Source organism: Haliotis rufescens, unplaced genomic scaffold, assembly GCF_023055435.1.
Source record: "Haliotis rufescens isolate VD_foot unplaced genomic scaffold, xgHalRufe1.0.p SCAF_21, whole genome shotgun sequence".
Classification (NCBI taxonomy): Eukaryota; Metazoa; Mollusca; class Gastropoda; order Lepetellida; family Haliotidae; genus Haliotis; species Haliotis rufescens.
In genome coordinates this window covers 7,308,188-7,335,123 of record NW_025963902.1, presented here as the reverse complement: position 1 = coordinate 7,335,123, position 26,936 = coordinate 7,308,188, and the positions used below count along the sequence as shown (strand labels likewise).

At 41.6% G+C, this 26,936-nt stretch overlaps 1 protein-coding gene across 1 annotated transcript in view; it reads left to right on the top strand.

Annotated features, from left to right (window-relative positions):
• The window catches only part of LOC124111508 (UPF0764 protein C16orf89 homolog), a 66,911-nt gene extending 41,051 nt beyond the window's left edge, over nt 1-25,860 (top strand). The window contains exons 2-7 of the mRNA XM_046471242.2: nt 12,764-13,073; nt 14,313-14,424; nt 17,934-18,096; nt 21,033-21,171; nt 22,564-22,607; nt 25,746-25,860. Of these exons, the coding sequence (XP_046327198.1) occupies nt 12,764-13,073; nt 14,313-14,424; nt 17,934-18,096; nt 21,033-21,171; nt 22,564-22,607; nt 25,746-25,828 (851 nt within the window). The 3' untranslated portion in view covers nt 25,829-25,860. The remainder of the gene's footprint in view (nt 1-12,763; nt 13,074-14,312; nt 14,425-17,933; nt 18,097-21,032; nt 21,172-22,563; nt 22,608-25,745) is intronic.
• The last annotated feature ends 1,076 nt before the right edge of the window (nt 25,861-26,936 follow it).

Here is a 26,936-nt window from a genome sequence, read left to right as displayed (position 1 = left end):
TGTTTAGTTAATTTTCTCTAAATCATAACATCCTGTTGCAGTCTTGAAATAGTGAGTGAGTGAGTGGGTTGGGTTTTACGCCGCTTTTGACAGTAGTCCAGTTATATCATGGCGTGTCAGCTTAATGTGGGAGGAAAGCCCGAAGTGATGCAGGTCTCAGACGTTTACCACTTCGGTGAAACCCACGAGCACGGGTATGGTGCTGACAAACCTAGAAACATAATTGGGGTGAACCGGGATTCGAACCCACAATCATAGGTTTCTGGCGTGCCCAAGGGACGCAACTCTGCACAGCGAATCGCGGCGCCTTAGACGACTGGGCCACCCGTGCCCGTTTTCAGATGAGTCCCGATTCGTTTTGTACTTTCTTGATAGGCGTTATATTAAAACACTCGTTAGAATCGAAGGGTTTGGGACAGAGAAAAAGTGAGGAAACTCAGCGATATAGTTTACACCTTAAATACCACGTTATGTATCGTGTTCAGTCTGGTCGATATGGGCTGGCTGCAGGGGTCCGGAAAATTTAAAATCCCAATCGGACATTTGCATTTAGGCCACGCCCCCTTCAAATAGAATATTTTAGTACGACTTTTCACACACATTACAAGTTTACGTATTCATAATATGATGAATTATGAATTGTTTCAATTTAAATTATTTAATTCACCGGACAATTATATATAACATATAATATCATTTTAGATTAACATGGAAAACATACGTTTGTTTCTGTTATAATAACAATCTGTTAACGTAGTGAACGGTCTAATTAATATTCATGAGTTATATTCATGAGTCTGCTCAAGTGTACGCATTGTAACATTTGGATCGAGACTATTATCCCATATTTGGTTATCACGTGACCTCTTGGGAAAAGTTTTTTTTCAAACTAAACATTTTTTTAAAAACAAGACAGATAATTTAATCACAAATACTAAAATATCGTTGATAGCAGTAGTTATTTGAATACTTTTTTCATCTGTACTTAATTATTGACCATAAAAAAATTGGATATCGATCGTCCGAGAAAGCAAAATGGCGGTCAATCAAGATTCAATATACGACTAGCTACTGAAAACAATAAAATCTGCAAATCCTCATTGTATGTCAACCAAGTGAAAGTCGTTAGCCACGACTTACAAAATGATCATCCAGACTTTGAGGGTTTGGCAGATCCGCTCGACTGATCTGCATCGGTTGACTGGCTGTCGTCACGCTTTCGCTTCTTGTCTGAGGTTACGTATCGTAGCATTGTGAGGATAATGAGGTACATCGATGATGCAAGGTATTAATGTACAGTTGTAAACACCTTTCACTCAAATTAACAAGATGTTCTCAGTAATTAATCCTCGATTAATCAGTGTCAACTCAGTTTATTGCCTATTACAGTGATTGACCGATTGGACTATCACGTAGGTACGATGTATTTTCAGCAATCAAAACAAACAAAGCTTGTCAGTGTAGTTAATCTTCATTGTGTTGCAACTGCAGACAGAAACTGCTCAGTCCTAACTGTTGATCATGTCCGGTCAGCCAGCCTGGCTGTACGTAAGACAAATAATATTTTGGTTAATTAGCTTTTTGGCTGCAGGGCTCAATTTAGAACTGACAGAGCTAAACCGAAAACAAGAAGAGCCGCAGGAGGACTAATCATATTTATCAGGGAAGATATAAATTACGAAGAAATAAAAATAGACACGCCAAACCTAGAAGCCAACGGCATTAAAATCACATTAAATAACCGAAACATAAACATCATAAATATTTACCACTGGGCGGAACAAAAAGTCCAACCTGAGGATCTAAACAAACTACTCCAAATAAGCGATAAATCTACTATATTCCTAGGAGACTTTAACGCTCACCATCCTACATGGAGCATAGATGATAAAATAGATAATCATGGCAAATTAATCTCCGAATGGATAGAAACAAACGACCTAGTACTCCTTAATAGCAACCAACCCACGAGGTACGATAAGATAAACCAAAAAATGTCGGCTATCGACCTAACCATATGCACCGCAGATCTAGCCCAAAGTACTCAATGGGAAGTGCACGACGTCCCGCTAGGTAGTGACCACTTCCCCATAAACATAACCATAGGAAATACAAACGTACCAATCCAAACAGAAAACCAAGAACCAAAATTCCATTACAATAAAGCTAATTGGGACCAATTCCAAGATATCTGCAACGAAGCTAACTTAAACGAAATAGAAAATAATGATCCAGAAACCTATTGTAAAAACCTAACAGACTATATAATAAACGCAGCCAAAACCTCCATCCCCTTCAAAACATCTAAGACAGGCAAACCGACGGTACCATGGTGGAATGAGGAAATAGAACAGACTAGATGAAAACGTAAATCAGCCTTCAATAAAGCAAAACGCGACTACAAATATTTAAACATAGCCCACGAACTAAACCACCAGGTTCAAAAACTAGTCCAAATAGCCAAAAGTAGAGACTGGAAAAAATTCTGCGAAGGTATAAATAACCGTACAGATGCCAGAATGGTCTGGCGCAAAATCCACGCCATTAGAGGCTTAAAACGACATAAAAAAAACCCTAACATTGACAACTCAACCAACGCCGCCCAAAAAGCAAATAATCTCGCCAACCACTTTTCGGCCGTTAGCAGTAACACCAACTTCAGTAAAAAATTCCAAGATAAACTTAAAACAGAAAACAAACCCACAAAAGAACCAAACAATAACAATCTAGAAATAAATCAACCCTACACAATGGAGGAGCTCCTCTACGTAATCCAAAACAGGAAAAAGGGCACAGCCCCAGGATTAGACCTAACTTCTTACCAAATAATTAAAAAACTCCCCCTAAAACTACTCCAGGCACTACTCAAACTATACAATCTCATCTACCTAAACGGACAGGTTCCTACTCCCTGGAAACAGGCCCTAGTCATACCAATCCCTAAACCTAATAAACCAGCTAATCAAGCTAACTCATATAGACCAATATCCCTAACTTCAAACTTATGTAAAGTAATGGAATCAATGGCTAAAAATAGATTACAACATTACTTAACCCAAAATAACATCATAAACCCAGATCAAAGCGGTTTCACTCCTGGCCGCTCAACCCTAGATAACCTCGCCCGACTAGAACAAGATATTAAGACAGGACAACTAAATAAACAATATACCACAGGCATCTTCTTAGACTTCTCTAAAGCCTTCGACATGGTATGGCACGATGGGCTAATACAAAAACTTAAAAAAATAGGACTCAAAGGTCAGATAATAAACTACATCCAGGACTTCCTAAACAATCGTAAAATAACCGTGGGTATAGACCAAACTCTATCGGACCAATGTCCCCTAGAAAATGGTACTCCACAGGGCAGTATCCTCAGCCCCACCCTCTTCAATATAATGATAAACGATCTATTCGAGGGCCTATCCCCTAAAGTAAACACATCAAAATTCGCGGATGATGGAGCCATCTGGATCCGCACTAAAAGCATGAACATGGTCCAAAATTTACTCCAAAAATCTCTTAATAAAATACAACAATGGGCTGACAAATGGGGCTTCTCCCTTAACTCAGAAAAAACAACAGGAATAGTATTCAAACATAAAAACATGAAACCCGCCTCCCCAATCCTCCAGCTAAACAATCAAACAATCAAATTTCAAAAACAAACCAAATTCTTAGGACTTATTTTCGATGAACATCTCACCTGGGATGCTCACATCCAAAACCTAACAACTAAATGCAGTAAAGACCTAAACACCCTAAGATGCCTAACTGGCTCTAACTGGGGAGCATCCAAAGATACCCTCCTCTCTCTCTACATATCACTAATTAGATCAAAACTAGACTACGGCTGCGCCATATACAACACCCAAAACAACTCTCTATCTAAAAAACTTGACTCAATACAATATCAGGCTCTCAAACTAATTACACGCACCCAACATGGCACCTCCTACACCTCACTTCAGGCCTTAACAGGAGAAATGCCACTAAGTCTACGCAGGGAACAGCTAAGCTTAAATTTCTGGGCCGCGTCCCAATCAAACCCTCTCATCCAAAACTTAATAAACCAAAACATCAGCCCCAAATACCAAGCTCTAGCTCGTAAACACCCCTTACTTACCCCAATATCCCAAAGAATAACAAACTACCTAAATGAACACCAAATTAAAAATCTTAAACAAAACTGCAAACAATCAAATATCTTCACCCCTAAACTTAAAATACCCAAAATAGACACAACACTAGCTAGCCAAATAAATAAACAAACCGACCCAAACATAGCTAAAACTACCACACTAGCATACATACACGAAAATTGGCCAAATTGGTGTCACATTTACACGGACGGATCCTCAGATCCGACCTCCAAACACATAGGTTTCGGAGTCCATACCACACAACCAACTAAAACCACACAATCCTTCCGACTCCCAAACAACCAATCAATATTCACGGCAGAACTAATGGGCATGGCCTCAGCCCTCCATAATCAAGAATCCAAAAACCACAAAAAAATCCTAATACTTACCGACTCCCTAAGTGGACTGCAAGCCCTCCAAAACAAAAATACCAAAAACCGACCTAAATTAATAAATCAAATACTTAAAAGCTCCAACGACCTAACTAAGGCAGGCAAACAAATAACCTTCTTGTGGATACCCGCCCACGTAGGAATATACGGTAATGAAAACGCCGATAAAGCAGCTAAACTATCCCTCAAAATCCCAGAAATAAGCTTAAACTTACCCATCTCAAAATCAGAAATTAAAAGTGTAAACAAGCAAAAAATCACAAAAAATGGCATAACCTATATCTAAACTCAAATAGCCAAATCAAAAAAGTGCTCAGCAAACCACTAACCAAACCAAAAATTCTCCATCCATCCAAAAAATCGACAGAGTAATCACTAAACTCCAAACAGGACACACCAACCTAAATAACCACCTAAATTTTTTTAAAAAACACACTACAGGTAACTGCCCACACTGCAAACAACCAGAAACCCCAGAACACGCACTCATCCACTGCACACACTACCTAACACATCGAACCGCATTACAAACCACCCTCAATCTAAACAAGGCTCTAACTCTAGAAGCAATACTAAACCCACAAAATAAACTAGAAAACTTCAAGGCCTTAGGCGTATTCTTAATAAAAACGGAACTAATAAAACGCATCTAAAAACACAATAACCTACCAAATCAAAATCACATAAACAAACAAACATCCACCATACCCAGCTCCCTTAGTTCTCCTCCCCAATCCCATCGGCATCTATTCCAAATCTCAAAATTCCCAAATTCTATATAAGCAACCCCTAAAACCCCCCTCTTGGGTTGCACAGACCACCTTCGCCCCTTTCGGAAACACATTAAATGGCCTGGCCGGGCCCGTGTGCGAAATACGCATCAGTCGGAAAGCGCACGTTAAATCTCCAAAGTAAGTAAAGTAAAGTAAGGGCTCAATTGTTGTTAAATTTATTTTCCCAGACTTTTGATAAAATATTTTCGTTACCTACCTGATTGTTATTCCACAGAAATATTAAGTTCCCAATACAGAAATCTCAAAATAATGGGAATTTTTCTTGAATAATTTTCTTTTTTATGTGTAATTTTAAGGGTGAGCATGCCATTTTTGTCATTTTAACAGTAATTGTCCTCAATAAAATAGGATTTAAACGCATCACTAATTATCATGGAGGTCGTAGCTTTCACTCAAGAGCAGAACAGTGTACATGTTGAACAAATAACTCTACTATATGGTGACGTAAAATGAAACGAGAGCAACATTCTTGACAGAGGATAAAGCAAAACATAATGATTAAATCTATTCCCTTTTTAGATTTTGTCTATGCTTATGATATGGTATGCCAAAGACCTATTCTACCCCGGATCTTCACGGCTCTTACAATATGTTTATAAACATCCAAGGCAGGCAATATCAACAAATGCCGGGGCCGGGTCGATGAATACATTTCAGTTATTGCAATACCTAGGTTTTACGTCTTATAAACTTGCCTCGTGATGTGAACACAATTGTTCTTGATGAAATCACAATTTGTTTTTCACATGAAACTTCCATGACGTGAATCAAATCTGCAACCTCACCCAGCGTGTTAAGTTATGTAACCCACTGTTTTACCACTGAGCCACTGGGGCAGGCGATCATTAGTAGTTTAATTTATCATGTCAGGACTCCAGCTAGTCCATGCTGCACGTGTTTTTTCTCTTGCACGCTTTGAGCGAAATCCTTTTATACCGCGATGCACTGTATTGTTTCACTATAAGGTACAGTAAACTACGTTTATAACGAACACGCTTATAACGAACTGACCGATATAACGAACTTATTTTTTAGTCCCTGTAATTTGTTGCATGTATGCTGTATGTATGCTTATAACGGTCATAACGAACTAAATTAGTGGCCCCTTGGAGTTCGTTGTAACCGTAGTTTACTGCATGTCGATGTTTTCTTATTTTGTTCTGGTATTCCTTACATTTAGCCGGTTCATAAGTTGGATGATGCACGCTTCCGAGGTTTTGGTTGAAAATCTAAAACCGCGAGCGAGGTAAAAGAAACACGAAAAATATATTCTGTTATCAATCAGTTGAAGGTTCAGTTCTATATAGTCGTAGCATGGCTGGATTACCACTCCATATTGTGCAAGGAGGGGCCACTGGACAGCACTATTGGGACTCATACCCTTTGTTGTCCAGTTTGCAAGGCGTGTGTGTCGACGTTTGGTCTTTCCGGGCGACAACGCCCGTGCAAAACGTGCACGAATCGTCAATGCTCCATCTTCCCGAGGCAAGAGAGTTAACTGACTTTAAAAGTCCAGTTTCAACCCTTGCCGAACTAGGCTGGAATTCCTGGGCTCGATCGTAGCGCCACCAGTGGTTATTACGAGTTATGTCCCTTCTAAACCTCTCCAATGGACCAATCAGATTCCACCTCTCATATCACTTGCTTTGTTTCAAACAAAATGTCGGCGCCCAGTCAAGACGATCTGATCGATAATTAAGATCTATATTGTGATCAAACGGATCTTATATCGCGAAGTACATCAAATAACGTCAGCACCTTGATTAAAAAACATGAAAAGATTTGGAAAATATCTGTCGACGCCAAGTTGGCGGTGCAAATGCTTTGCAATTCCTTCAATCGAGCGAAATCTACACGACATTTTACGAACCGGATTTCGATTTCGTTGCGCGATTTTGATTGGACTATGCACAGACTCGTTAGTCCAGCCAAAATGTAACTCCATAATACCAGCCTAGTTCGGCAAGGGTGGAAACTGGACTTTTATAGTCAGTTAACTCTCTTGCCCCCGGAAGATGCCAATGCTCACCTCAAGTAGCATAAAATGCCATGGCCAGATATGAGCCAATACGTTTTCCCCATTTGTACGAAAGCTAATGGAACAACTTTTGTAGAATATTATATTTATTTTTAAATCGAAATTTCCCCTTATTTCAATTACTTGTTTCTTTTCTAGAAATTTCGAGGTTTTTGTCGTTTGTTAATTATATTTTCGCATTTTCAATTATTTTCTCCTTATTTTCAGTTTATTTAAAAAAACTCGAAATTTCGGGAAAATAATTGAAATAACGAGAACAAAAAACGAAAATTTCGCGTTTTGGAAATAGACTTGAAATAACGCGAAAAGAATGCAAATAATGAGTTAATAATCGAAGTAGCTAATTTTTTTTAGAAATTTCGAGTTTTTATATAACTTGAAATAACCAGACAATATACGAAGTAAAAAGAAAAAACTCGAAAAAAAATATGAATGCTACCAAAGTGGCACTATTGTGTTTCCGTACATTTTGAAGACGCCCGGGACATGAGAGGGGGTGTTTGCGTCAGTTGCAGGCTTACCCCTTTGGCTGAACTGGTCCTAGCACTGCAAGAGAATTGGGACTCCCTCAAATCACCATTTGGAGATTCATTGGCAGTGTGCCTCGTCGAGAGAATGAATGTTTGACAAATCGTGGCGGTATTACCACTACTGATAAAATTGACGAATGTTCTATTTTGGAAGCTAAATACAAAATGAAAACACATTCAATATTTACCAGTGGTTTAAGTCGAATCGAGCCAGTGAGTATGTTCCAGGCCGCTTTTAGCACTATTCCAGCAATATCACAGCGGAGGACACCATAAATAGGTTTCACACATTGTATTTATGTGGGGAATCGAAACCGGCCTTCGTCGTGACGAGCTAACGCTTTAACCACTTGGCTACCCCACCGGCCCCTTATTGGTTAAATCGTTTGCTGATCACGCCGAAGAACTGGCTTGAACTGCAGGCATATAGACAAAAACTGTTTATTAACTAAAATACTTATCTTAAAGATAATGTTCGTTCGTATTTTTTTAGCTGTAATCATCTGCTAAAAGAACTGCTTATCTTGTTACCATGGTTACCTACAGAGTGCAGGATGAACATCTGTGACCAGGGCTATCAGTCAGTAGTTTCACCTGTGCCATGTGACCTACGTTGAGATAGCAACAGATTATTGACCTATGAATTTAATCTTCTTTAAACTCATTCAAGTGTTATCGACCAACAGGTGCGATGAGTTTCCCCACGTTGAGCGATAGTATACGATACGGTTTTATGTCGACAGCATATAACGAGTTTATGGTTTTATCGGCTTTACATATTCATCTCTGCTTTACTGAAACATCAGGAGTGATGTAACTGGTTTTCAATGATTATATCCTTTGTTGCATGGTGATCTTCCGACCGCCTCCGTGGTCTAGTAGTAGAGCGTCCGCCCGGATAGCGGAAGGTCCGGGGCTCGATTCCCGGCCGCGTCATATGAAAAGACGTTAAACAATGGTACTTCTTGTTACCCTATCTGACGCTCGGCGTTAAGGGGCTAAAACAAGGACTGGTCGGCTCGGAGTCAGTATACTGTATCTGAGAGCGGTATTCATGTTAAACTGCGGCATGGTGTCTCAGTGGGCTAACACTATAAATCGGCATCAGTCCGGACTAGAACAAGCAGCCACACACGCACACACGCGCGTGCATGTATGTCGCTATATAAGTTCACTTAGACGTGACGTTAAGCCCCATTACACCTCACCTCGACTCCTTCAACGCCCAGTCAATACCAAAATAAAATTCTAAATATTTTATTGACTAGTAAAAGTTCTAAATATGTTGTTTTACAAATAAAACAGTCAAAATATTTAGTGACAAATAAAACAGTCAAAATATTTTGTCAAATATAAAAAACAAATTATTGACAAATAAAACAGTCAAAAGTATTGAGAAATATAGGAACAGGTTTCAAGAACAGCTCAAGAACATTAAATTTGTATATGTGTACACTAACTGGAAGGGAAAATAATACATTTCTACAGCAAAGAAGTTGGTGGAATGACAGAGAAATGTACAGTGCTGTCGTCGAGAGATTAATATATAATAATTATGTGCAACTAATATTGATTTTGAAGAAATGTTTTGACACCGACTCGTGTAGAAACAAACTGGAAGCTCGGATATGACCTATTGCAACAATTAATTTTTGTTTTGTTTTGTTTTAGTGTGTTGTTTAACGCCACACTCAGCAATATTCCAGCTATATGACGGTGGTCTGTAAATAATCGAGTCTGAATCAGACAATCCATCGATTGATGTCATGAGCATCGATCCACACAATTTGGATACGATGACATGCATCAACCAAATCAGCAGGCCTGACCACCCAATCCCATTAGTCGCCTCTTACGACAAGCATAGTCGCCTTTTACGACAAGCATGGGTTGCTGAAGACCTATTCTACCCCGAATCTTCACGGGTAAATTTTAAATGTGTTGCCAGTTATAGTTTATATCGATCTACTAAAAATCCACCTTCTTGTTTAAACGCTCTTCGGTTAATTAAATTAAGGCAAATTAAATTTAAAGTTGAATTTTCGCAAACAACATACATGTATGTCAACGAACTTGCACACCGTTTCCAGCGATAGATGAACCAAAGTCTCACCGGGACGAGTGAGCAGAATTATGAAACTAGAGATGCTCAGCGCTTGACCTGGGACGTATATATTTAATTGATTTGTATTGGAGGTGAGTGTGTTAGGTTTTACGCCGCCTTTAGCAATAGTTCAGCCATAGAAAAGAGGACACCAAGCTTTGTACACGATGGGTACAAACCGAGGTTTTCGGAGTGATGAGTGAACACTTAACCACTTGGCTACCCCACCGCCCCTTCGTAAGCGTAAGGTGATTCTGGTAACTGCTAAAGGGTTAAGGTGTTGTAGTTATTATAGACAAAGTCGAGAGCTCAAACAGACATCTCTTTTCAAACAGATATAAACATGTGCTCCCAATATGTACTTCCAACAGAAGAGTCTCGTGTGGAGTCGAAAGCCGACGTTCGATTCCCCACATGGGTTCAATGTTTGAAGCCAATTTCAGGTGCCCCCCGTCCCGCAACCACCGTGATATTCCTGGAATATTTGGAAATTGCTTTAAGCTCACTCACTCACTCCCTCACTCACTCGCTCCAAATTTCAAATTCAAAATAAAACGGGCCCAATTATACTATTATCGTCTCTCGGAGCGTTATACACAGCCTGTCACAGATACCCTGAAACAAATGTATCCAATCCAATACAGACCATGAAAGTCTGTATTTTATATTTTAATAAGTCCTGACGACTGAAAGTCTCTTAGCTCCTTTGTATTATTTGTTATAACTATAATTTAATGACTGTTTTTTTCTGTAAATTATATTTATTTCAGCGACTTGATGTTAGTCCACATCCTCCTCAGGGAGTTGAGACCATGGATCGTGGCTAGTGTAGAAAGGTCATGTAGGATTGTGTGTATTCTGGCTTATATTTGATCAACTATTTTTGAGGTATCTGTATACCATACAAGATGGCATAGCTAATAGAACATAAATCGCTCCGTGGGATTGTCTCAACTCTGCCTTAGGTGCAATTAATCGACGACTTGCCGGGGTTCTTTATATGACGCCTAGGAATGTGATTATTCTTCGGTTGCCTGTTTAAAATTTAAAAAGTCGTCATAGAATAATTTCGTTCCTTATTTAATACGTGTCTTTCCCCGTGTGGGTTGCGGGTTAGAATAGGTCCCCGACAACCCATGGTGGTCGTAAAAGGCGAACAAATAGATCGGGTGGTCAGGTTCGGTAATTTGGTCCATCGCGTGTCATTGTATTCCGAAAACGAGGGTCGTTGCTCATAATATCAATCACTGGATTGTCTTGTCTATAGTACTACTACTACTACTACTACTACTACTACTACTCGACTACTACTACTACTACTACTACTAATACTAATACTAATACTACAACAAATAATAATAATAACAACAATAATAATAATGATAATAATAATTAATTAATAATTAATAATAAAAATAATTGTCCATTAATTTGTCCACACTACACAGGAGTCATAATCGAAGCGCTAATATTAGCCCGATCACTGGATCAGTGTGTACTCAACAGTCATTCTCAGCTCCCCGAGGAGTATCAACCCAAACAGCCTGTGAGGCGCTAAAAGGTTAACAACCACATTGCCATCTCATCCTACCGGGTACCCATTCACTGACATCCGATTATGAACTCTTGAGTCATGTCAACGTACCCAGCTGCCATGTCAAGGATTATTTCCCAATCCAGTTTCATGGCAGAAACACTGCTGAAGGCATGATGAAGTTGCAAACAGTGCCGTCATTCGTCATGCAAATTGCACTGGTGTCATTAAAATGGGTGTATTGCTCTGTATCTATGTAAATTCGAATGGGAATGCACGACCATGCGTGCTCATGAGGTAAGGGCTAAATGCGGTATTGATTTGTCACTTTGTGCGTGAAAAAAACAGATGAAAATCAAGTTTCAACACTGAAAGATTTGCATTTCAGATAAGCATGTCATGGCATACAGCGTACCAAACGGGGGTTGGCACTTTATGTTTGTAAGGTTGTTATGTAAGGTTAAATGGGGTTTAACGTCGCGTCCAAGATTATTGCACTTATATAGCGACGTGCAGGCACGTGTGTATGGCTGCTTGTACTAGTCCGGACTGATGCCGATTTTATAGTGCTAGCCACTGAGATATCATGCCGCACTTTAACATGAATACCTACTCAGACACAGTATCAACCAAACAGTTCTTGTTTTAGCCCCTTAACGCCGAGTGCAAGATAGGGTAACAACAAGTACCACCTTTTAACATCTTCTGGTATGACGTGGCCGGGGATCGAACTCCCGACCTTCCGCTCACCGGGCGGACGCTCTACCACTAGACCACGGAGGCGGTCACGTTATTGGGATCAGATATACACTAATACTGTGCGGCGTTGGTTTCTGAGATAAACGTGTTTTCATCTCAATGACCGCACAACATTTTTAGGGGGGCATGGGTGGCCCAGTCGTCTAAGGCGCCGCGATTCGCTGTGCAGAGTTGCGTCCCTTGGGCACGCCAGAAACCTATGATTGTGGGTTCGAATCCCGGTTCGCCCCAATTATGTTTCTAGGTTTGTCAGCACCATACCCGTGCTCGTGGGTTTCACCGAAGTGGTAAACGTCTAAGACCTGCATCACTTCGGGCTTTCCTCCCACATTAAGCTGACACGCCGCGATATAACTGTAATACTGTTAAAAGCGGCGTTAAACCAAACTCACTCGCTCACTCACTCACAACATTAATAACACAGAAGCGACCATAATCTCAATTGTAATTTTACATTATTTCAGGGCAGATCATAGAAGCCCTTAAAGAATGTGGGTCAAGGTCATGTAGCCCTGAACTTAAGGGCCTCTTACGTCGTTTCCGGTCCGAGCTTGAAGATACCTGCCAGAAAGCCATGCCCTACATCGAACAAGAGAGCCCCGAATACTTCGCCAGATTTCGGGACACCATCGCCAAGCCTTACATCCTTAAATACCGTCCATTTAGATTCCATGGAATGGAAGATGTAGAGATCGGCCACGACAATGAGTATGATGAGGAAGAGGGAGATCGATGCTACGCCAGGCTCCTTGGAACTTTCAAAGAAAATGAACGGTAACAGGGTTTTCTGTCTCAAAAAATTCACCGGGGTTTGTCTGTTTCGTGTGTTCTTTTAACGCCACTCTCTCGACCTGTGAAGATTCCGGGGTAGAATAGGTCTTCAGCAACCCATGCTTGCCGTAAAAGGTGACTATGCTTGTCGTAAAAGGCGACTAACGGGATCGGGTGGTTAGGCTCGCTGACTTGGTTGACGCATGTCATCGATCCCAATTGCGTGGATCGATGCTCATGATATCAATAACTGGATTGTCTGGTCCAGACTCGATTATTTACAGACCGCCGTCATATAGCTGGAATATTGCTGAGTGCGGCGTTAAACAACGAACCAACAACAACCAACAATTAACGCCACTCTCAGCAATATACCAGCTACATGACGTCCGTCTTTAATCAATCGAAAAAGGTGGAGACAATCTAGTGATTGACATCATGAGCATCTATCTACGACATTGGGATACCATGACATGCATCAACCAAGTCAGCGAGCCTGACATCCCGATCCCGTTAGTCGCCTCTTAAGGCAAGCATGGGTTGCTGAAGACTAATTTAAACGTCTGTCTGTGCGTGCGTGTGTTTATGAGGGTGGGTGGGTTCGCGTGTGTATGTGCGTGCGTGCGTGCGTGCGTGCGTGCCTGCGTGCGTGTACTAGTCCGGACTTATGCCGCAGTTTACACCAGATACCCCACTCTGATCCGACCAGTCCTAATTTTATCCTCTTAAATACTTAGCGCCAGCAGGCAGGGAAACAACAAGTACCATCTTTCAACGTCTTTTGGTATGAACCGGCCGTGGATCGAATCCCCGTCTTTCCACTCTCCGGGCAGACGCTTTATCCACAAGACCACGGAGGCTGTCTTCAATTTTTTTAAAGTTCTCTTGCCTTACTATTTTGACTAAATATTATATTAGATAGGAAAGAAAGTTACACTAAAACGTGAACTGGAGATATCAATACATGAATTTATTGATATCAAATGATCAAATTTGTGATATCATTAAAGTGATTATTAATGTAATAAAAAGGGAATATATAGTAAAACGGTCCCACAGGTCGAAGAGAATAACTCAAGATTTGTTAAGTCTAGATTGCCTCAGCGCTAAGCATTAAGCATTGGGCTCCATTTGGACTATATTTTATTTATTTTGTAGGTATATATTTGAAATAAGATAATTTTATTTCTGGGACTAAATATTAGTCATCCGCCCCTCATCATTTTCCATCTCTGTCCTCAGCACCATCCCCCGTTGCAACGTGACCCAGCCGTGCCTTGACCTCGTGACAAAGGGGGACACCAAAAGATACAGCATCACTCACCAGCTGCTCTACTTCATCGTCGTGGAACACGTGAGTACGCCATTCGTGACAAACTCGTGTTAATCCGGGACAAGCCGAATGGAGACTCGTGACCCTCTCGTGGCCATGTTTGCAAACGGGCGAAATTAAAGGAATTGTCAACGCGTTGCGTGATGATTTACGAATATTTCCCCCATGTCATATATATTCCAGATGCTATTTATAACACATCGGGACTTACGGTATTTATACAGTATGATTCAACACGTGTAACTGTATCAAGGGAATATTTTTAGATGCAAGACATGTAAAATGAAATAAAATAAAATAAAATAAAATATTACTGAGGGATTCTTTGACCGAAGTTCTTGAAGTCATACGCGCATTCTGATTGATTTGTCGTGTTTTCCCACATAACGTTCATCGATAGTGGGACGAGACTTCTTGCAGGTTACGGAAAGGGGCGAGAGGTGACGAATGGTGAGTCCCCGTCCACTCGGCATTCCTCGTTTCTCTCCGTGAACGCCGTCAAAGGAGCTTATGGTGTGATGCTGTTATAAATCTCCTCTAAAACCAAATGGCCATTATTATGGAACTTTATGTCCATGATCCGGGGAAGTATGTGTCTAAAGTTGTCGGAATTACAACTGTATTTAACACATGTTATATAACCTGTTGAAACCATCATAGAGCCAATAAATACGTGATACCGCTCTTATTACCTAGTTTTTGCCTATAAAACTCCAGTTTTCACGAAGTTCAAAGTTTGTATGTGTGGTCCCAGTAAATTCTTTGTGGACCAATTTCAAAATGGCTGCCATGGCGGCCATGTTGAAAATGAGTATTATCTGGGATACTGGAATCGTCTAAGGCGCCGCAATTCTATGTGCAGAGTTGCGTCCCTTAGTTTCACCAAAAACCTACGTTCGTGGGTTCGAATCCCGGCTCTCCCCGATTATGTTTCTAGGTTTATCAGCACCATACCCGTGCTCATGGGTTTCACCGAAGTGGTAAATGTCTAAGACCTGCATTACTTCGGGCTTTTCTCCCACATTAAGCTGACACGCCGTGATATAACTGGAATACTGTTCAAAACGGTGTTAAACCAATGCAATGCCCCACTCGCGCGCTCACTCACTCACTCATTATTGACCTATCAGCATGATGTATTTCTTCCCTATAGTGGCATGTCGGCTTTGTGCGAGTTGCAACATGTTAATACAGCTCCTTTATCCGGCATTGGTTAGCAAAATTAATAAAATAGTCGAAGTCATGATTTATGTTCTACAATGACGTCGTGAAACATTACTCCTCAGTTTAAAGAATATTGGATGATGGATTTGAGCCGGAACTGGTATAAGCTGAGTTCATCCGTTAATTTTGTAAATTCCAAATTAATCTCCTCAACTCACTATCCCACCTTTAACTGATATCCCAGAAACGCCATGCCAGGCTTATCACATACATGTTGATGGTAGCTTTGCGTGTAGTCTAGTCATAAGCCTTGTTTTGGTAAATGACTTGCCTCAAAACACAATCATCGATCTACAGGGACGCAATTAATGCATTAGCGTTTATCTGTGTGACATTGGCATCACATCAGATCTGCAGTGACCCAGTATCCTTGTACTCTAGTATCCCAGTATCTACCCCAGTACCAAGTATCAAGTATCTCAGTACCCAGTATTCAGTACCCTGTACCCAGTGTCCAGTATCCCAGTATCCCAGTACCAAGTATCCCAGTATCAAGTATATCAGTACCCGAGTATCTAGTATCCAAGTACCCTGTAGCCCAGATTCGCAGTATCCCAGTATCCCAGTATCTCAATACCCGAGTATCCAGTATCTGTGTATCCAGTACCCGAGTATCCAGTATCCGTGTATCCAGTACCCGAGTATCCAGTATCCAGAACCCGTGTATCCAGTATCCGTGTTTCCCAGTATCTAGTTTCCCAGTACCCAAGTGTCAAGTAACCCAGTGTCCAGTATCTAAGTATCCAGTATCTCAGTATCCTAGTATCCAGTAACCCTGTATCCCAGCTGCCCAGTACCCAGTATCCCAGTACCAAGTATCTAGTATCCCAGTACCTAGTACCCAATAGCTAAGTACCTAGTATCTAGTATCCCAGCTGCCAAGTACCCCAGTGTCCAGTATGCCAGTTCCCAGTATCCAGTATCCCAGTACCCAGTACATCAGTGTCTAGTATCCCAGTACCCCAGTAGCTAGTACCCAGTATCCCAGTGTCCAGTATATCAGTACCCAGTATCCAGTATCCCAGTACCCCAGTGTCCAGTACCCCAGTACTCCAGTGTCCAGTTTCCAATATTCTAGTATTCAGTACTCGATTACCCAGTATCCATACCAAATATCCCAGTAACCCAGTGTCCATTATATCAGTACCTGAGTTTCCAGTATTCCAGTAGCCAAGAATCCCCAGTATCTCAGTACCTAGTATCCCAGTACCCTATTTCCCAGTGTTCCAGTATTTCAGTATCCTAGTACCCCAGTACCCGAACACCGGGCACATCAGTATCCTAACCCCCTTGTACCCAGTATTCCAGTATCCTAGTACCCCAGTACCCGGTACACCAGTATCCTAGTCCCATTGTATCCAGTATTCCAGTATCCTAGTACCCCAGTACCCGGTACACCAGTATCCTAGTCCCCTTGTACCCAGTATTCCAGTATCCTAGTACCCCAGTACCCGGTACACTAGTATCCCTTGTAAACTTGCTACAGTAATGGCGGTTACAATGTGTGTACTGGCTGATTGCGTACAATCGAACCCCGACGACTTGGATGCTCAAACTGTCAGACACCGGTTTGCCTACCCCAAACTCCGACCGCCGTCGATACGTTCGCAATATCAAGTTGACCCGTCCTGCATCTTGACCGCGTAATTTAATGTTGAAAATACAGCCTAGATGATACAAAGAGGCACGTCCAGGATTAGAAATGTGAAAGTGAGAAATGCATTGTGAAATATAGTAAACTACGGTAATAGCGAACACGCTTATAACGAACTGACGGATATAACGAACTTACTTTTTTGGTCCCGACTATTTGCTGTAGTTATGCTGTATATATGCTTATAACGAAATACGGTTATAACGAACTAAAATTAGTAGTCCCTTTGAGTTCGTTATAACCGTACTTTACTGTATAAGATTTAAAGGGCTATACAGTCTACAAGTGGACCCAGGTCAATATGTCACCCCGACTTCCTGCCAGCTGGTCACTGATCGGTATCACTTTCTATGTTGCGACCCGTGAAGATTCCGGGGTAGAATAGGTCTTCAGCAACCCATGCTTGCCGTAAAAGGCGACTATGCTTGTCGTAAAAGGCGACTAACAGGATCGGGTGGTCAGGCTCGCTGACTTGGTTGACGCATGTCATCAATCCCAATTGCGTGGATTGATGTTCATGCTGTCAATCACTGGATTGTCTGGTCCAGACTCGATTATTTACAGACCGCCGTCATATAGCTGGAATATTGCTGAGTGCGGCGTTAAACGTTAAACAAAAAAAACAAAAACAAAAAAACTTTCTATGTTGCAGACTGGATGCAACGAGAAGCTACAGCAGCAGAGCTCCTCTCTAAGCTCTGCGGGTATCCGTGAGATAGAAGACAGATTCTGCCAGAAGATATACAAAGAGGCCAGCACACTTGCCAAGACGGGATCAGTCATGATCGGCTCTCAGGACCTTTTCTTAGAACAATGTAATTAGGTTTATGCAATTTTGTCGATATTTGACAGGCTGGATTTATTTTAATGTGTAGGTGCACTGGTTTCCACTCCTCTTGGGTTGTTAATTCGCTGTCTAGAGTTGTCTCCCTTAGTCGTGAAAGGAGCCTATGATAATGGGTTCGCATTCGCCCTAGGTGTGCCATTGGCTGTCCGGAGTTGTCTCCTTTAGTCGTAACAGGATCCTATGATAAAGGGATCGGATTTGCCCTACATGTAGGTGCGCCATTGGCTGTCTGGAATTGTCTCCCTTAGATATGTCAGGATTACCATGACCTCACAATCAAAGGACATCACTAATTGCTCTGCTGCTGAAGCTGTTAGAAATACTTTTTACACTTATAAGACACAGCTTATTACTGTCTTCACACTGAAAAGTTGGAATAATGATGTTGGATGATAAATAAAATCTCACCTTCGTATCTTTTGATATCAAATATATCAACACTCGTTGATAAAAATGGAAAAAACTCCTCGACAAGCCTCGGTGTTTTTTCGAATTTCATCAACTCGTGTTGATATATTTCATATCAAAAGTCACTCGGCTGAATTTTATATGTGGTGACATGCCGCACAACACCAACTCGGTTTAGTAAAATCACTGGAACAAGTGACGTCATGATAACCACATGCATGTTCTTTAATGACGTTGTGAACAATTACCCCTCAGTTACCAGACTATAGGAAGATGGCGTTGAGCCGAAACGTGCAGTTCCGGTAGTGGCAGTAGTAGCAGCAGTGGTGGAACTGAAAATACGTAGACGTTGTAGATGTCGTTGTATGTGTGGAAGAGGTGTGGTACCTATACGTTAGTACCACGTCAACGAAAATTGAGTGATTGAGTGGGTTTGACCTTACGCCGCTTTTAGCAATATTCCAGCAATATCACGGCGGGGGACACCAGAAATATGCTTCACACATTGTACCCATCAACGAAAAGTACAATATCTTACATCATCATCATAAACATCAAAGTCGGGATCAGTGAGTGAGTGACTGATTTTAAGCATTAATCATGTGATAGCATTTCCGTATCACAGTGTCAGGTCGTATCACACCAGTGTCTTGATATCTGCTTTCTAGACAGCTGCCGTAGCAAGGGGCGAAACTACCATTATAGCAGAGAAGCAATTGTTTACACCTTTAAAAAAGCAAAAACATTTTACAGCGAAACCAAGCACATTTAAAAAAAGAAAAGAAATAGAGAATCTCACCCTCGTGTCTTTTGATATCAAATATATCAACACGAGTTGATAAAAGTGGGAAAACTCCGAGGCTTGCCGAGGATTTTTGCCACTTTTATCAACGAGTGTTGATATATTTGATATCAAAAGACACGAGGGTGAGATTTTATTTATCATCCAACATCATTCTTTCAACTTTTTCAATTTGTAGACAGTAATTAGCAGTGTCTTCAGTGTAAAAAGTATTGAAAACAGCTTCAGTAGCAGAGCCATTAGTGATGTCATTTGATTGTGACGGCATGGTTACCAGTGACGTCACAATGGTCAGCAAACCATTGTGATGTAATTTCATTGTAGCGATATCTACAGTGTAGATATCGCTTGATCTCATCCAAGCGATATCTCCTGTGGGAGCCAGTTTTGGATGATAAGTAAACTTACCATCCACGCAGAAAATTATTCTTTCAAACTGTACACGGTCGAACGTGATATTTATTGTCTAAATTATTTTCATTTTAATGATAGGTCGGCTGGCTTTAAAAAATGAAAAATAAATAACCGTCACATACTACGAATGAACATGTAAAAACACATAAAAGAAATATCGATTCATTTAATGTTCAAATTTCATTTGTCATTATAGATGTGTCTTGATTGAAAGTCGAATATGTGTTGGTGAAACACGTACATGTATATATATATATATTACTTATAACAAAATATAATAAATAAATTACTAATATTTGTTACAAATAAAATCAAACATATGAACGGTCCCAAAATGCAGGAAATAGCGTTTAAGAGCACCTAATGTTTAAAATTTCTGACGTGGGACACAAAGACCGCTCGTGAGCTTGAACGCTTCGCGCCCTCGTAAAAATTTGTAGAAATTAGCCTAGTTGCGCCCCAGGGAGCCGTCGGGATAGCATCTGTGATGAAGCTGTATGATGAGCAGCTGCACGTCTCAATTCCATCCGGATACAGCGTTGAAAACAATAATGACATGTGTATTAATAGTTACAGTGTATTGTGTCCCCATGCTTGCGTAAGAGCTGAGACCTTTGTTTTCAATTGGATTAGTGTTTTTCTTTCCCTCGAAACTTTTGTCGGAGGCCGAAATGTGAAAATATTTTATTAGATCCTTCAATTCCTTATATTTAAAAAATATGTTATAAAATATATGTTATAAATAAAATACTATTATTCAGGTGTCCGTGTGGCGGTGGGGTAGCCTAGTGGTTAAAGCGTTTGCTCGTCACAACGAAGACCTGGTCTCGATTTCCCACATGGGTACAATGTGTGAAGCCGATTTCTGGTGTCCCCTGTCGTGATATTGCTGGAATAGTGCTAAAAGCGGCGTAAAACCATACTCACTCACTATTGATCTTGCGAAAATGTAAAATTTCCAGTTATTCTACACGTGAGCGACACTTGGTTATACCCAGAGTTTATTACATCAGAGACGATACAGTAAACTACGTTTATAACGAACACGTTTATAACGAACTGACGGATATAACGAACTTACTTTTTTGCTCCGACTATTTGCTGTAGTTATGCTGTATATATGCATATAACGAACTACGGCTATAAAGAACTAAAATTAGTGGTCCCTTTGAGTTCGTTATAACCGTAGTTAACTGTATATCGATATATTGGTATATGGTCTCTGGTTATATCGATAGTTGATAGTTGTTCTGTCACTGATTGTGATTATTCTGTTGCAGCCGTCTTGTGTGGGGCTCTCGGCTATGAGAATTTCTTCAAGCCAAGATACATTGACATGGTGCTAAAGATGCAAGCCCCCGAAGGATGCTTTAAAATGGGATTTGAATCAGACAGCGTCATAATGGCCACGCTAGAAAAGTGAGCCCCTACCATGTAAAGGTTAATTGTAGGGCGGTGTATGCATGCCTGCGTGTGCCTGTGTGTGCGCGTGTTCATGTGTGTGTGCGCGCGTGTATGTGCGTGCGTGCGTGCGTGTGTTCACGTGTGTGCTAGGCCGGATTAACACCCATTTTGTAGCGTTAATCCATTGAGATACCATGACGCAGTTTAACATGTATACCCTACTCTCTTAGACACATTATACTGACCCCGAGCCGACAAGCCCTTGTTTTATCCCCTTAATGCCGAGCGTCAGGCGGGGTAACAACAAGTACCATATTTTAACGTCTTGCATGGCGCGGTGAACAAGTGAATCTGGATAATGATCTGAACAACCTGGAACCGATCATGGCCTTCTTAATCTACAAACCTTGTCTTCAGATTAGGTGGGGGGGGGGGGGGGGGGGGGGGGGACTCACAACCGTGATGGATTACTGTGTCCTTGATCCCATCACTCTTTGATGATCCAGCTGTGAGGTGAAATTGGTCCACAGAGCATCCATTTATAGTTGAAGCCGAATAAAATCCCCATGGAATGTAGAAAGCACATGAAGCAAAGAGTTATTTCCCCTCTACTATATGACAGCGAAAAAAATTAAGAAAACTTTGAAAACAAACATTTCATTAACAAATGTCAACTTGTCGTCAGATCCAAACGGAAGCAGTTGTAGTTTTGTCCTTTCTTTCTTTGTTGTTTTACGCCGCAGTTAGAAAAATGGTAGTATCAGTAGTAGTAGTTGTAATAGTAGTAGTTGTAGTAGTAATTGTAATAGAAGTAGTAGTTGTTGCAGTAGTAGTAGTAGTAGTAGTAGTTGCAGTAGTAGTAGCAGTAGTAGAAGTAGTAGTTGTAATATCAGTAAGCGTCGTAGTAGCAGTTGTTGTAATAGTTGTAGTTATAGTAGTAGTTGTTGTAGAAGTAGTAGTAGTAGTAGTGGTAGTAGTAACTGTAGTTGTAGTAGTTGTTGTTGCAGAAAAAGTAGAAGTAGTTTTGTAGTTATAGAAGTAGTTGTTGTAGAAGTAGTAATAGTAGCAGTAACTGTAGTTGTAGTAGTTGTTGTTGCAGAAAAAGTAGTAGTTGTAATAGCAGTAGTTGTAGTAGTAGTAGTTGTTGTTGTAATCGCAGTAGTCGTTTCAGTAGTAATAGTAGTTTCAGTAGTAATAGTAGAAGTAGTAGTAGTAGTAGTAGTAGTAGAAGTAGTAGCAGCAGTAGTTGTAGTATTTGTTGTTGTAGTTGTAATAGTAGCAGCATTATCACACGCCATCTGCTGTCCTTCATTTACCTGATATGTATAACATTCCAAGCAACACTGTCCCGAATGGTAGGTGTCCGGATTAACGTTGTCCTGACTAAATATTTTCTCTCTTCATCAGGCTGAGATCTTCAAGAAGACTTCTGCGAGAGCAACCAATGAAAGGTTTGTTTTTGTCTTGTTTGTTGTTTATAGCCGCTCTTACTGCTATTCCAGCGATATGACGGCACCCTGTCTCATTGTGTGTCATCGTACCTCGACGTCGTTATTCATTGTGTGTCATCGTACCTCGACGTCGTGGATCGTTGTTCATTGTGTGTCATCGTACCTCGACGTCGTGGATCGTTGTTCATTGTGTGTCATCGTACCTCGACGTTGTTGATCGTTATTCATTGTGTGTCATCGTACCTCGACGTCATGGGTCGTTGTTCATTGTGTGTCATCGTACCTCGACGTCGTCGGTCGTTGTTCATTGTGTGTCATCGTACCTCGACGTCGTGGATCGTTGTTCATTGTGTGTCATCGTACATCGACGTCATGGGTCGTTGTTCATTGTGTGTCATCGTACCTCGACGTCGTGGGTCGTTGTTCATTGTTTGTCATCGTACCTCGACGTCATAGGTCGTTTTTCATTGTGTGTAATCGTACCTCGACGTCGTGGGTTGTTGTTCATTGTGTGTCATCGTACCTCGACGTCGTGTGTCGTTGTTCATTGTGTGTCATCGTACCTCGACGTTGTTGATCGTTGTTCATTGTGTGTCATCGTACCTCGACGTCGTGTGTCGTTGTTCATTGTGTGTCATCGTACCTCGACGTCGTGGATCCTTGTTCAATGTGTGTCATCGTACCTCGACGTCGTTGTTCATTGTGTGTCATCGTAGCTCGACGTCGTGGGTCGTTATTCATTGTGTGGCATCGTACCTCGACGTCGTTGTTCATTGTGTGTCATCGTAGCTCGACATCATGGGTCGTTGTTCATTGTGTGTCATCGTATCTCGACGTCATGGGGCATTGTTCATTGTGTGTCATCGTACCTCGACGTCATGGGGCATTGTTCATTGTGTGTCATCGTACCTCGACGTCGTGGGTCGTTGTTCATTGTGTGCCATCGTACCTCGACGTCGTGGGTCGTTGTTCATTGTGTGTCATCGTACCTCGACGTCGTAGGTCGTTGTTCATTGTGTGTCATCGTACCTCGACGTCTTGGATCGATGTTCATTGTGTGCCATCGTACCTCGACGTCGTTGATTGTTGTTCATTGTGTGTCATCGTACCTCGACGTCGTGGGTCGTTGTTCATTGTGTGTCATCGTACCTCGACGTCGTGGATCGTTGTTCATTGTGTGTCATCGTACCTCGACGTTGTTGATCGTTATTCATTGTGTGTCATCGTACCTCGACGTCATGGGTCGTTGTTCATTGTGTGTCATCGTACCTCGACGTCGTGGATCGTTGTTCATTGTGTGTCATCGTACATCGAAGTCATGGGTCGTTGTTCATTGTGTGTCATCGTACCTCGACGTCGTGGGTCGTTGTTCATTGTTTGTCATCGTACCTCGACGTCATGGGTCGTTGTTCATTGTGTGTCATCGTACCTCGACGTCGTGGGTTTTTGTTCATTGTGTGTCATCGTACCTCGACGTTGTTGATCGTTGTTCATTGTGTGTCATCGTATCTCGACGTCGTGTGTCGTTGTTCATTGTGTGTCATCGTACCTCGACGTTGTTGATCGTTGTTCATTGTGTGTCATCGTACCTCGACGTCGTGTGTCGTTGTTCATTGTGTGTCATCGTACCTCGACGTCGTCGGTCGTTGTTCATTGTGTATCATCGTACCTCAACGTCGTGGATCCTTGTTCAATGTGTGTCATCGTACCTCGACGTCGTTGTTCATTGTGTGTCATCGTAGCTCGACGTCGTGGGTCGTTATTCATTGTGTGTCATCGTACCTCGACGTCGTTGTTCATTGTGTGTCATCGTAGCTCGACATCATGGGTCGTTGTTCATTGTGTGTCATCGTACCTCGACGTCATGGGGCATTGTTCATTTTGTGTCATCGTACCTCGACGTCATGGGGCATTGTTCATTGTGTGTCATCGTACCTCGACGTCGTGGGTCGTTGTTCATTGTGTGCCATCGTACCTCGACGTCGTGGGTCGTTGTTCATTGTGTGTCATCGTACCTCGACGTCGTAGGTCGTTGTTCATTGTGTGTCATCGTACCTCGACGTCTTGGATCGATGTTCATTGTGTGCCATCGTACCTCGACGTCGTGGATCCTTGTTCATTGTGTGTCATCGTACCTCGACGTCGTTGATCGTTGTTCATTGTGTGTCATCGTACCTCGACGTCGTGGGTCGTTGTTCATTGTGTGTCATCGTACCTCGACGTCGTGGATCCTTGTTCATTGTGTTTCATCGTACCTCGACGTCGTTGATCGTTGTTCATTGTGTGTCATCGTACCTCGACGTCGTGGATCGGTGTTCATTGTGTGTCATCGTACCTCGACGTCGTTGTTCATTGTGTGTCATCGTACCTCGACGTCGTTGATCGGTGTTCATTGTGTGTCATCGTACCTCGACGTCGTTGTTCATTGTGTGTCATCGTACCTCGACGTCGTGGATCGGTGTTCATTGTGTGTCATCGTACCTCGACGTCGTGGATCGTTGTTCATTGTGTGCCATCGTACCTCGACGTCGCGGGTCGTGTTTCATGGTTTCAGTGACTCAATGTTCTGCTCCAGACTGGCTTATTTACATGTCGCCGCAAAATAGCTGAAACATTGCTGACTGCGGCGTTAAACAACAATCACGCAGTCAGTGTAAAGGGAGATTCAACGCTGAAGGTGTACATTTTTTATCAAGGCGTTTGGAAATAACGTTTAAATCGATGCCTGGGTGTATTAAGATAATATATACTACTATAAAGAAGTAGAAGGACTCCCAATTCTTTCATACCGCTAGTAAATCGGCCTTGCCATGCCAGTATACAATTGGATCATTATTCAATAATATGAAACAGTATCCAAACATGCTATACTACTAGGTACATTCACGTTATTTAAAGCAAGTAAAAATACAGATTCCATTGTTTCAAATAAAAAAACAGATTTGACGGGCCTTGTTATGCCATTGTATTTAAATATACCCTTGGCATATTATAAGCATTGGTTTTCTGTTTCATGGAAAAAACATACCCCCATAAAAAGTAGAGAAGTATTTGTAAATGAAAAATGAGTAAGTGTTATTATAATGAATATTCATGAATGTTGCATACAGACTCACAGAGCGTCATGTTTACTTTCAGATGGCTGTCTGTCCCACAAATCAGGTTTAGGCATCGGCACGCTAGCTCTGTACCTCAGATACCTCGTAAGGAGTATGATCTGACAACGTGTATAATAAACACCCGGGCAGCTAAACTTGTGACTGTTTTCTTTGGAAGGAAATATTGGCTAGGGGGGTAGTTGAAGCTTGAAAGACTATTGCATTTGGATATGACGTAAAAGTCTCAAGTTCGAGTTCTTTCTTCTTTTTTATGTGTAAATAAAACGTTAACGTTAGGAATTAGACAATCAATAATAAATATGATGATGATGATGATGATGATGATGATGATGATGATAATGACGAGGACGACTACGATGATGATGATGATGATGATGATGATGATGATGATGATGATGATGACGACGACGACGACGATGATGATGATGATGTGGGGCAGGGTCGAAGCCCTAGAAACTCTTGCTGGGGTTACGCTTGCTGAACACTGTCGCCCCAGCCGCCTACTCTCCGCAACCAACGTTGCCTTATTTGTGACCTTATGTACTATGTACAGGACCACGTGTCACGCTAAACCCAGAAGTTAATCATGTTAAACGTCACGTTGAGTAGGATCTATGTTATGGCGTGACAGCATATTTAAGTATAGCAAAGCTCGCATTGACATGAGTCGTGGACATTAAGATAAACAAGAGTAAACATATCGCTATTAGGGAGGTAACTCTCACAGAGAAGTATGGTTCATATTTTAAAATAACAAACGCACTCACAACGTTATAATTATTTATGTTTGTCGTATATACGCACATCATTATACACATGAGAGACAAAGATAAAGATTTGACATCGTTCCAACGATTACTCATCCATATTGGGGCGGGGGAGTGGGCACAGGTGGCCCAGTCAGCTAAGGCGCCGCAATTCACTGTGCAGAGTTGCGTCCCTTGGGCTCGCCAAAAACCTATGATCGTGGGTTCGAATCTCGATTCACCCCGATTATGTTTCTAGGGTTGTCAGCACCATACCCGTGCTCGTGGGGTTCTCCAAAGTGGCGTTACAACCCAACTCACTCACTCACTCATGAGGGGCACCTTTCGTCCCTTGGGCACGCCAGAAACCTATGATTGTGGGTTCGAATCCCAGTTCGCTCCGATTATGTTTCAAGGGTTGTCAGCACCATACCGTGCTCTTGGGTTTCACCGAAGTAGAAAAC